Raw genomic sequence first — 12,087 nt, forward strand, 5'->3', positions numbered from 1 at the left:
GTCGGTCATGCAGATATGCATGACCGGTACGTACCTTCCTTATCGCCCTTTATCGTGCTTACATAAGAAACCTGTGACGGCACTGCCACATGATCCGCCCTTGTCCTTGGCCTGATCCTGCGGCCTAGTTGTTTGGTGTCACGATCCTGCCTCCGGGGTCAACCGTCTGGCAGGGCGCTGGGGTTGCTGTTCCGCAAGATAGGTAAAGCCTGTGCAATAACAACTAACACTCTGCTGTCGTTCTCTCTCTGGGTTGTCGTTCGTGTCTCTTGGAAGAGATACCAGTCTCGGCAATTGAGTGACTAGTTCAAGTGTGGGTGAAACTGATACTTAGATTGATCGCTGAAGTACAAAGGTAATGACTGTCTATCTAGAAGATCCTTCTGGCTCTATATATCCCTTTGTCCTTCATCGTGCCCGTCGTCCTGCGACACCGTTGGGTCGCATGCCGACAGTTTGTTGTCGCAAGACCGACGGATGATGGTCGCCGTGCGACCGTTCATCGTCGGCTGCTGACATAAGGTGGGTGCTTACATAATGTGTTCCCCGCCAGCCTTCGCTGGTCCGCCCTTGTCCCTGGCCTGATCCTGCGGCCTTGTTTGTGCTGGGCTTGTTTGTTACCTCAGCCCCAAGCAGTTCCCCTGTTGGTCGGGTCGTCACATTTGGACTCTTCCGTGCCCAAACAACCGTCCCCTGTTGGTTGGCCGTTACACATATAAAGGCGGTGCGGCTACTAATAGAAAGAGGTGCTGATATTAACTTTCGTAGTAACGTAGGAACACTATTAGCTTATGCTTCTGAAAACGGATTCGCAGATCTTATGTAGCTACTGCTTCATAAGGGCGCCGAGGTAGATTACCCGGATCGGGCCGGCCGGACGCCACTCTTATAGGCGTCTAGCAATCCGTACGACGAGGTAGTGCTACTACTACTTAACAACGGCGCTGAGGTTAATCGTATAGATAAGACCGGTCGGACACCGATCTTATAGGCTGCCGGTATAGGATACGAGCGGAATGTGATGCTACTGCTCGATAGAGACGCTAGAATTGACGAAAGAGACTCCTTTGGTCGGATACCGCTCGTATGGGTTATCTATAACAGGGCCGAAGCCGTCGTGCGGCTGCTACTAGATAGTGGCGTAGAGCCCGATAGTAAAGATATTCATGGTCGGACGCTGATATTATTAGCTGCCGAAAAGGGATATATCAGCATTATAGATCTGCTACTAGCGAGAGGCGTTTAGGTAGATAGCCGAGATATTAATGGAAGACTCCATTGTTATGGGCAACATCTTAGGGGCGTAACGACGTTATATAGAAACTACTAGATAGCAGCGCCGACATTGATAACCGCAACGAGGATGGTCGTACGCTAATAGACTTAGCTAGGATAAGTAGAAAAAGCAGCATAGCTTCGCATTGCAGCTTAGCTCCGCGCGGCAAGTATAAGCCCGATTGATTGAATATAGTAGGAAAGCTATGGAGACGAATAAAGAATTGATAATAACTAGTAAGATGAGATGTTGAAAGTACGTCTTTATCCGGGCCGCTGTTGCTTCGCGGGGCGTCCAGGTAAGCCTACCTCACTTCCTTCTGTCCTAAGAGGCTCTAACAGCTCGGGGTATTGCTGCTAACATCGAGGCTATATATACGAATGGCTAATAGCTTCGCCCTATTGTTCTTGAACGTTAGTAGAGTTCCCCTCTAAAAAGCTTAACGCATTCCACAATCGTGTGACTTCATTAATGAAAAATCGCCTATCGGTTACGACTTCTGAGATGCTAATGTCGAGACGTACGCTATCCTTAAGTGAGGCAAGACTAGGTTTAAAGTCGGCAAGCCTAAAAAGAATGGCAAACTATAGAGAGGCGAACTGCTTCAGTTTATAATACTTGCGCTTTTGAGCGTGCTTATCCCTAACTCCTTCCCTAAATATTTCGTAACTAAATGGACTCTGATTCATATCTGAGAATTGAACCTTGCTGGTAGAAGTGGTTGGTCTGGTAATGGTGATACTAATGATCTTACCTAGGGGAATGAGACCGTCTATAGCCTCTTGAGATAGATCACGTACTATATAGACCCGAATGTCACGATCCGATCTCCGGGGTCAACCGTCTGATCGGCGCGGTGGGGTTTATGTTCTGGATAAGGTAGGTAGCGACCTCATGCAATACTGACTCCGTGCTTCTCGTGTTCTCGAGGGGGTTGTCGTTCGTGTCTCTTGCGAGATATCACACTCGGATCAATTGAGTGACTAGGTCAAGTGAAGGGTGAGGGTGATACTTAGATTGATCGCTGAAGTACAAAGGTAATGACTGTCTACAAGGAAATCCTTCTGGCTCTATATATCCTTTGTCCTTCATCGTGAACTGTGTTGCCGTGCCTTGGAACTGTCAGTTCTACCGGCGCACTGCGCAGTTCCTACTGGGACTGCGCAGTCCCACAGTTCTTGGCACAGTTCCATGGTCTTGGCGTGGTCCTGTCCTGGATGACTCATCATGGTGGCTTAGGTAATGTTTCTTGGACCCGCGTGCATGACCTGCCCTTGTCCCTGGCCCGATCTTGCGACCTGTTGGTCGGGTCGTCACATATATGCGGACCACCTTAAGCGAATCTAAGAGCGGAGGAAACTTGTTGACCACTTGTTATGCGCTCTACGTAACGGGACATTGTTTATATCCGTAGATATAGAATCGGGTCCTCTCCCTCTTCTCCTTCGTTCTGGCCTTGTATCCATGTCGGCTGGCAAACACTAATACGATGCGTTCTAAATCTTCGAATGAAGGAAATGTCTAACCGTATAGTAGGGCGCTGTTACTTTATAGTCGATCTTAGCCCGGCCTAGGGTAAAATACTTCATAGCCTCCATAGGTAGTGATAACACGGAGAATGAAGACGTAAAGATAATTGAGAGACGTCGCTTTGGCTAAAAGGGGGTTCGCGAAATGCGGGGCGCTGGGGAAGTTTTCCATAAGCGTGGAAGCTTTTCCACGGGCGTGGAAATTTCTCCATAGGCGTGGAAGCTTTTCCACAGCCGTGCCTAAAGTCGCGTAAGTAGCGGTCCCAACCACCCTAACACCGTATTTAAGATTACTGTACTACAAACAAACCGCTCTAGCTGGGCGAGACGAAGGGTGGAGTTAGATGCTGGGGTCTAGCCGATAGAACGTAAATAAACAATTGGCTTAGCGTCCGTTCGCTTTCTAACGGGATTAACGGGGACCTAGGCTAGATACGTAATAGCACTACGAAAAATGGCAGATAGGTTCGAAAAACCTTAGAATTAAAGACGTGCTATCATGATCATCATCCTTCCGATTGGGCTTGGCATAATCGTGCACGATGCGTGCTGCGCGATGGCCTATTAAAGACCTAACGAATGTTAAGCCGCGTTGCCCTACCCCACTTGCCACTTTAGGGAGGAGGAGCTGGCAGGATATGGTGGATGTTATACATATGCGACAGAGCCGCCCCCGCCCTAGTGCTGAAACAGGACTCCACTACAACAACGGTGAGCTCCCTCAGTATTCGGTCACGGGGCATCCCACAAGCTTAGCACGTCGGACTAGCTGGGCTTATGGGCCGTCGTCTTCGGCCCAAAAGAAAAACAAAAAAACAATTATCTACGGCTTGTTCGGGGTGGGACATCGGCCACAGCGTACCAGGCGGAACGCCGCTCCGCGTCCCTGCTACAGGAGAGGACGTGGTTCGACGCGGACTTAAACTTACATGAACAGAGGGGCAACAATATGTAGGAAGTTGTATTACATACCAAGTGGGAAGAGCGCCTGGTAGCGGCTTACTCCTTGCCGCCAGATGGTAGGGGAGGCAATTAGCTACGCTTCGTCTCGCTAGATCAGGTCACACATATTGCTGGCTGAGACAAGCAAGGTTCGGGCAAATTCTTGACAGGAAGTGTAACTAAACGAGAGATACATTGACCAGCTTTATGTAGAGACAAATGTCGATTCGCCTATGAATGGCCCGCACCTACACTGCCAGACACTATGTCTCACCTTCCCAGACCGCGGCGAGGAGGTTCCGTAGGGCAAGAAATCTATGGGTACCCTTGACATTGTTTTACGAACGTCCTTCCCATACACATAAGACATTCTTGTAGAGAGTATGAGCCGGGAATCACCGCACCCCGCAACTCACTTGCGACATTACAGAAGGTCCGCTATCCACTTGATTTCTTCGTAATGGTGACCAGGAAGGGAATCGAGCGGCTCCGCCCAGGGGATTCCGAACCGACGACGCCACGTTGCAGAGACTGCCGCAGCCACCATCTGGCTCGCAGAGCAAGAGAAGAAAGACGGCTCCACCACTGCAGCCCGGAGGACACGCAAGACTTCGAAGCGTATGTATTGCTCCAAGGGGGTACGCGAATCGGGAGGATACACAAAGTCGAGGAAGGCGATCGGGGTTGGGCCGATGACGTGATGAATGCGGTGCAGGATGCTCGCTCGTGTGCTGAGAATGCTATCCCTGGAGAGCTGCTGGTCTGCATCCATGACTGCGGTCTCCAGCATCGCCTCAACGATGGCTTCATCGACCGTACTGAGGCCAATCGCGATGTCAAGACAGGCGCTGCCGACCTTCGCGTAGAGCACCTCCTTGGTCAGCTCAGGAATGGCCCATTCGTCGGGGTTGATGATGGCGCGGAGAGCAATGTTAACTGCGGCGAAGACTACTTCGTGCTCGAAGCGGAAGCGATCGTCGAGCGACAAGATGTGGTGGATAACGCCCTCACAGAGCTCTTGCAGGAGATCCTTGGTATCTGTGTCCCAGTCCTCCTAGGCTGCCGGGACGCAGAGCTGGTTCTCGTGCATCGCTGCGTTGGTTATGCGAGTTCCGGACTCTCCCATTCGACCTTGGTATCGATCAAGCAGGTGATTGGCATGAGGGCTGCAAGCATCGAAGCCGGCCTCAGGGCCGAGTTGGGAAAGCCTCCTGTCCATGTGTACGTTCTTCTGGCGGGCCTTCCTTGCCGCTTGGTGAGATGGAGACTGCCTCTGCCCAGAGACTTTGTAGGTGAAGAATGTTTGGCTTGGTCTCTGTCCACTAAGAAGAGGTGATTGCGGGGTCAGCAGATGAATGCAGACTGAACGATTCAGGATCGCCCTGTCTGGTATATTGGCAGGTGCTGGAGGCGGTCTCGAATGGTGCGCTTACCTCGGTGCTGGCTGTGCACCCGTGAAGCAGATCGGGGTTGATGTTGGTGATGCAGAAAAGGGTGATGGCCTGGTGATTGCTTTTGGGGGAAGTGCCGTCTTGAGCACCTCCAGTGACAAGGTGCGTTGACGGCGGGTGCCTGACAGCCAGCGACGCTGGGTGCCTGGCAGCCCCTCAAAGTGGGCCGGCTTCAACCCCTCCGCACATAACCCCACCTGGCCACCTGTGGACGCTCGCACTCCCCTGGAGATATGTTCCTTCAGGCCCGAGGTGGTCTGCTTGGCCGCACAGACTCACCAAACATTGATGGAGGGAGGTCTGGCCGCCTTCACCGGACGCAAGTATGATGGCAAGCAGGTGTCGAGTATCCCCAGCCTGCAAACAACTTTCGAGAGCAGCGGGTAGGTTGCCCTTGCGTGTCCCTTGCATGTCAGGACACTCCCAGGGTCATTGTCTCCGTGTTAGCTCAAAGGTGGGCAAGCAAGAGCGCGCTCAATCAGACCTTTCACTTGGGACCTCAGGACCAGCCCTTCTCCAAGCCCTTGAAGCAGATAGGCAGTTTCATTATGGCCACCTCAAGGCGAAAATGGACTGTAATCTTCAATGCGAGGCTGCATTACTCTGAATCGATTAGATGATAACTCTTCCTGGGAGTTAATTTTGCACGCACTCTTTGCATTCTCAAACAACGCATCGACAGCCTGGGCAGCGCTAACCAAGTGCTGTGCATGGCTTATGACCCAGACCGCGATTGCACCTTGGCGACCAACCCGCCGGGCGACACTGCCTCAACCAACTTACAAGCTGAGCCCGTAAGCAAGACCCGAAGGAAGCCATGGGCCGCCGCGGTCGCCGCCCGTGGCGACAACTCAGTCCGGCATCCGAGGGAGTGTTCCAAATTTGCCGCCTTGCGGCCGCCGGGCGCCCCAGGGGCTTGCCCTCTGGCTCCGATGCGCAGTCACGCAAAGCCCATTCGCGTGACTTCTGCACCGTACTTGCTATATCGCAGTACAACACTTGGTCTCCCAGGAGTCGGCTCGTGATCTATAACCCGTGCAGCCCTCGTCCGCCCGAGCTCCGAGTCGCTGAATTCAAAATATTTGAGGTTGCCGTCACTGACAAGGTGCGCCGGGCAACGGAGCTGTGCCATCTTTAGTGGTAGACATAGACGGCGCTTACCAGCAGCCGGATGAAAGTCCCCGCTCCGTACTCGATTGAAGGCTAAAGCGATCATCACTGGTCACACATTTAATATATGAGCCTCTCGAGCGGTCATTGTCGGGGTTATTACAGGGCGTCAGCCTCAGGGCGGTGCGGCCGCCCACGATTGTTCGTTCCAAGCAGGCAGACTTGGCGCACGCATAAGGGGGCTGTACACACAAGCGCCCCGACTGCTGGACGGCTGCCTATCTCTTGAAAACTCTCTACTGGCAAATTACATTTCTTGTTTCAATTCTAGGACTCGGATCTCCAGTCATCGGAAGGAGGAACAGCGAGGAGGACGCGCAGTCTGTCGATGTCCGCATAGTGATTCATGCCTCCACGCTTTGCCTTCTTGCCTGCTAGTCGTCACATCTCTGTGACGACCAGACAGATCTCGAGTGATATGGTCTTACTCTGAGGCCTTGCTACTGAATTGACATCCTGCCCGACATGATATTCGGCCATTTATGGAGCAGAATATGACCCTGGCGGTGAGTCATCTCCTCCAAACCAGCTCGACAACTTCGTCAAGCACTCCACGTTCCTCAACTCCTTTCCACACATATAGCTGTCTCATACGATCTACCCTGGCTTCCGTGTATTTAAGGTAGTACGTTTTGTAATCACTGTCGGGCACCCTGTCACGCAGCGCCCCCATGCTGTACTCGTACTTCGGATCCTCGCCTGCGTAGACGGTGCCCCATGTTCGCTCTATCTTGTTAAGATTAAGCGAATCCACACCCTTTGGGTACACGGTGATCGAGTACCCATTACTAAGGACAGTATCGTTGCCAAAGATGAATCGTTAAAGGAAGCAGTTCCTATAGCACAAGCTCGCCGAGTCAACATACGCGTTACTAGGAACCCGGCGCTTCACAAGAATGAAATACCCGCAAAAGTTCGTCGCCTGCGCCATGGAGACTACAGGTTCGCTATACCAGCTTTTCCAGTAGTGCAAGTTCAAAGGCTCAACGCCAGATTCGAAGAAGCCGCGCAGGTCGCCTAGCAAATCGTGTTGATATCTTTATCGAGCAGGTTGGTCTCTTGTCACAAGACATCAATGTTAGGGTGGAAGGACTTACAGATTTAGCAGCACGGTCAGACGCGCCCTACTGTGGCGATAGACACAGTCACGGATAATGATATCTCCCAACTAAGGCGGGGACTCCTCGATGCACTGGAGGAGCTGGTCCAGGTTCCCGATCTTCCTGGCCAGATGTGCAGAGAGATATACGCCAGCACCGCCATAAGCCATAAGACCGAATCGCGTGAGGGATCCCCAGTCCTCCGTCAGCCCGCCAACATAAAGGTCTTTGTTTTCGTAATCAAGAGAGCTGAGTGCAGTAGATAAAGGCTCCAGGTGCGGAAAGAAGGTGTCGTCGTCAAGCAGAGCAAACCACTTTGTCTCTAGCCCGCTTTCGGCGAGCATCTTGCTCAGAACTGCAAAATGTGATTGCGACATGGAATGGTTACTGGCGAGAGGCGGTACGAAGATGGCGTTAACCTTGAGGCTGTGAAACTGTGCAAGGAGGTCGGCGACTTCGTCCTCATGCCCGATGTAGTCTTCGATCACCACGACGAGGAGTGTGCCCCGGTCAGAAGCCCAATGAGCAATCGGGTCGATGCTCTGACTTAGACGAACCAAAGACGTGGCCATACCGAATACCAGGTGTTTATATTTGGCTGAACGTAGGTATGCATTTCCGAATGGCAGGAGAATCGCATCGCACGGCTCTATATGCAGAGATCCCGGTTAATCTAGCCTTGCCTCGATGGGCTCTGCAATGAGCCGTGGGGCAACCTTTGTAACATTACTTCTGTCGACAGGTAGATCGCGAGAAAGCTGGACACAGCTTTGTGTGTATTTGAAGGTTGCCGAGAGCCTGATATGCCCGCCTTTGCGGGCTCGACGCACAAATCCGAGATTTGCAAGATCTGTCTTTTCTATGTCCGACTCAGTCGCCGAAAGGAGTGTAAGCCCGCCTGTTCCACGGTACATCACCCACAGGCGACCTAGAATCAGTAACGAGATGACGATACCCCCGGTGCGTATGATGTGCATTTCTTGTGTTCTTGGTAGGGTGAGACTTATTGAGTTCAATCGTCTTTAGCGAACAGGAGTCAAACTGTCGTGCAATAGCAGGCCCATGGTAGATGAGTTGCCAGCTAGTGCATTTGCTTGGTAGGATGCTGGAATCAAGCATCACGTGCTGACAGCAACTAGCAAGCATCGTGGCTCATGGCCGAGTTAGGACCCGGGAAATCTGTTTGTTTCTATAATCTCTGCAGGCTCCACGGCACCGGCATCCGCTTCTGCACGTTTTAAGAAATGCTCAAAATGATGGGCTGCGGAAGGAGTCCCCATCTCCTTGTTTCACTAACCTGGATTATATCCATCAAGCCGCATTTCAGCCTTACCATGGGAATTTCACGTGTATGCAAACGCTTCTGCATTGCTATCTTGCCCAAAGCGCCCCTGTCTAGCTCCCTTTGTGGTGCATGGTTAAGTCCATTATTTGTGGAGCGTCTTTCAGCCCTGACAATGTGTTGGACGGAGAATATTTTCAACAGAAGGATCTTGGAGAAGTACCATGATGAGAGCCCGAAGCTGATGATAGAGACTCTGACAGGCAGAAAGATATTATTCTGGTGCAGTATCATGCAATTCGCTCTTCCTTGATAGCAATCTCGATTGTGCTTATGGAGCTTCATTTGCGGCATGCCTGGTGCCTGTTCCTCGAACCATGCCCAATGGGCAGACCGTAGCGACTTCATGTAGATCTAGCAAGAGTCTATAGCTTGGTGATGTAATGGCTCACTGTTAGGAAGTCGGCTGGTAGAAATGTGCTACCCTAGATATTTATTCCCAGATCCGCACTACATAAAATATCATCGTCAATGTTGCTCGCATATCTTACACAACCCTAAGTTCTTACGCCCAAGGACAGCTCGACTTTCTACGTATGGTTTAGCTTAGATGAACCTAACTAAGTCCCCTTCTGTCCGCCTTCACATCTAGATTATTACGCTAAAGATGGAGCACGCCGGGGCTTAATCCGTCGTTCGTTAGCAGAGAAGTGCTCCTTTGAGTGGCCACCCTTTTGCGTGCGAAGAAACTCGCAAGTCAAACTACCTCAGACGTTAGGAGCATCCTGCACCAGCAGGATCAGCCATTATGCCTTTGCCCGGAGCCTCCATCGTTGTGAATCAATAAGTTTCGTAAATGCCTCGGCCTCCTCCCGAGCGATTGCCGCATGGCCCATCAGAAACATTTGGGCATCGGGACTAGCAAGGACTTGGCCCAGTGCACGGATGCGCGCAGCGGGCACTCTCTGGTGCAGCTCTGACACAAGCGCCCGGCGCATTATCGATTCGAAAGGGTGATACACAGTTGCGATCGTTAGCGCCGCCTGTAATAGCTCGTCGTCTTTGATTGGCTTGTTGTGCTCCCTAGTCGCCAAACCTTGTCTTGAATTAATCACCCGATTGAGACTGAAAGAGATTACGGCGGCATCCAGGTAACACTTCTCCACGTCCCTGCCTCGAAACTCGCCCACATACCATTGCAATGCTGTAAGTGATAGATTGCGCAGCCATATACTAGAAAGCTTCTCGTCCATGCCGTGAGCGCTCCATACACGCCCGACAGCTTGAATTTTAGTGTCCTGCGCGGACACAAGGACGCTGTCCTGGACCCAATCGGCCAGTCGGTAAATCCAGTTTTGCGTCCACGACTGCATGACCTTTGCGACTAGTCGAGCCTTCGGCGCCGCGTACTTAGAGATGGATGCTCCGTATTTTTCAGCCAACCATTCGGCAACTGGCGGATTGTGGGAAACCGCGTGCTCAAAGACAGTCTGTCCAAGGAGATCTTTGACGAGCGGGTCTGCGCCGAGTCTCAACAGACATTTGACAATGTCTATATTGCCAGACTTGACTGCAATATGAAGTGCTGTGCCGCCCACCCCGAGAGCATTAATGTCAAGCTTAGCTTCTGTGACGAGGAACTCGATGGTTGCTTCCCTACTTTCAGTAACCTCGGACTCTACAGCATATCCGACGAGCAGTCTCCCAGCGAGGTCGGCGTTTGGAAGGGTCCTGGCTTCTGAAATCAGGCGGAGGATATCCAAGAATCCTCGAGATATGGCGCTGGCAGCTAGAAGCAACCCATTATAGCGGGTGGGAGCCCCCTTTTCTAGCAGGTACTGCACCGCCTCTTGGCAACCACAGTTGACTGCCGTGAGAATTGGCAATGGCCGTAGTGTTGGAGATACAATGTTAACACCGCGGTTATGGAGAAACTCCAGCACGTTGATATGTCCGCCAAAGGCAGCGACAGATGCGGTGGTGTAATTGCCGATCGCCCAGTCCAGCTGTACCGAGAAGTTTGAGCACAGATACTTAAGCAAGTCGACATCTCCCCGCACAGCAGCGCACACTGCCGATTTCGCGAGCAGATATGCGGTTAGTGGTTCGGCAAGATTCTGCAAGGTAGTGGCGAATCGCTGGCAGGAGCCAAACCGCGCCTACGCGAGAGCGACATCCGGCGGGAAAGGCCCAAGGGCCGCGAGGCGCTCATAGTATGAGTCGGCTTCCTCGATGCGGGCCTGGATCATAAGGGCAAGGGCTGCAGTCTCCAGCCAGGCAGGCCTATTTTCAGCCCGACTCCTTCGCAAGCTGATAAGGACAAAAGCTGCAAAGTGATCATTGTCGTTGTCTGTGGGCGCTGCCACCTAATTGTACATAACTCGCAAAAGAAATTTGATATCCTTCTCAGTGTCGAACGCATCGCAGCCATATAGTTGTTCTTCAATCGCAAGTTCGCGAAACGACAACCCTGATTGCACTTGGCGGTGATGGATACCAGGGCCATATACGGCCCTGAAGGCAGCTTTGGCGGCTTCTCTCAGGTCGCGAGAAGCCTTCTCCACCTGCGTCAAGGACCTGGCATCGAGATGTTCAAGAATGCAAAGGAGTAGCTCTCTGGGTAATAGTAAGAGCCGACTTAGTAATAAGTCAAAAGGCTAACTGTCGTTCATTATAGCAAGGTAACCCGACCGGTAAGCCGGTCCGCAACAATGGGTAAGGGGTGAGCGTATGCACAGGATGTATCTCAAAGAGCTACATGGCACTAAAGAATATGGCTTCGCCTGACAAGATGGGCCACCGGCTTCAAGTAAAACAGAGACCCAAAATTCACATGTCTATAATATAGCGGATTCGCAGACAGACGCAACACCCGCATTGCACGTTCTGGGCCAGAGCCAAGATAGCTGGAAGAGATTCGTATCTGACATCCGGCATGTTTGACCAAAGTGTTATGTTTGATCAACGCGCATGTTTGTTGTGTTGGATGAACCCCACATTCGTGGATCGCAGGGACTGGGACTTCCACGACGGCCTCTTCCGTCTTCGCCGAAAACTTTCCTATAAGAGTTGACGAGGAGAACTATATGGGTACTTGTATATCTGAGATCTTCAGCTTTCTATGGACAGGCTATGCGGCGGCTTGGAAGGCAGCAGCTCATACCGATCGGGCGGCCTGGCGCCTTGTCAACTGGAAAATGTCAGAAGTGGTGGCTTTTACTACCTGCAGCTACAGCCAACTAAGCGACAATTGACACCATAACGTATAAGACTGAGGCTGAGTATGACCTCGTCGTAATTGGCGTACTTTGCTTGGGGGTCACTCCACCCGCGCTGT

The 12,087-nt window shown here is 51.8% G+C and overlaps 3 protein-coding genes across 3 annotated transcripts; 2 read left to right on the forward strand and 1 right to left on the reverse strand.

Moving 5' to 3' along the window:
* Positions 1-4,175: 4,175 nt before the first annotated feature.
* Positions 4,176-6,336, forward strand: B0I36DRAFT_432506 (uncharacterized protein; the record flags this gene model as incomplete). The annotated part of the gene is made up of 5 exons (XM_046162628.1): positions 4,176-4,968; positions 5,123-5,300; positions 5,361-5,581; positions 5,881-5,992; positions 6,190-6,336. The coding sequence occupies exons 1-5, from the start codon at positions 4,208-4,210 to the stop codon at positions 6,334-6,336; spliced, it is 1,419 nt and encodes a 472-aa protein (XP_046009958.1). The 5' UTR covers positions 4,176-4,207.
* Positions 6,337-7,536: 1,200 nt separating this feature from the next.
* B0I36DRAFT_350730 (uncharacterized protein) lies at positions 7,537-8,040 on the reverse strand (the record flags this gene model as incomplete). The annotated part of the gene is made up of 1 exon (XM_046156938.1): positions 7,537-8,040. One exon carries the CDS (start codon positions 8,038-8,040, stop codon positions 7,537-7,539), a length of 504 nt encoding a protein of 167 aa, XP_046009959.1.
* A 1,911-nt stretch (positions 8,041-9,951) lies between these two features.
* B0I36DRAFT_350731 (uncharacterized protein) lies at positions 9,952-10,492 on the forward strand (the record flags this gene model as incomplete). Its single annotated transcript, XM_046156939.1, has 3 exons — positions 9,952-9,956; positions 9,988-10,093; positions 10,139-10,492. 3 exons carry the CDS (start codon positions 9,952-9,954, stop codon positions 10,490-10,492), a joined length of 465 nt encoding a protein of 154 aa, XP_046009960.1.
* Positions 10,493-12,087: the final 1,595 nt, after the last annotated feature.

This window comes from Microdochium trichocladiopsis (genome assembly GCF_020744255.1).
Source record: "Microdochium trichocladiopsis strain MPI-CAGE-CH-0230 chromosome Unknown B0I36scaffold_7, whole genome shotgun sequence".
Lineage (NCBI taxonomy): Eukaryota > Fungi > Ascomycota > Sordariomycetes > Xylariales > Microdochiaceae > Microdochium > Microdochium trichocladiopsis.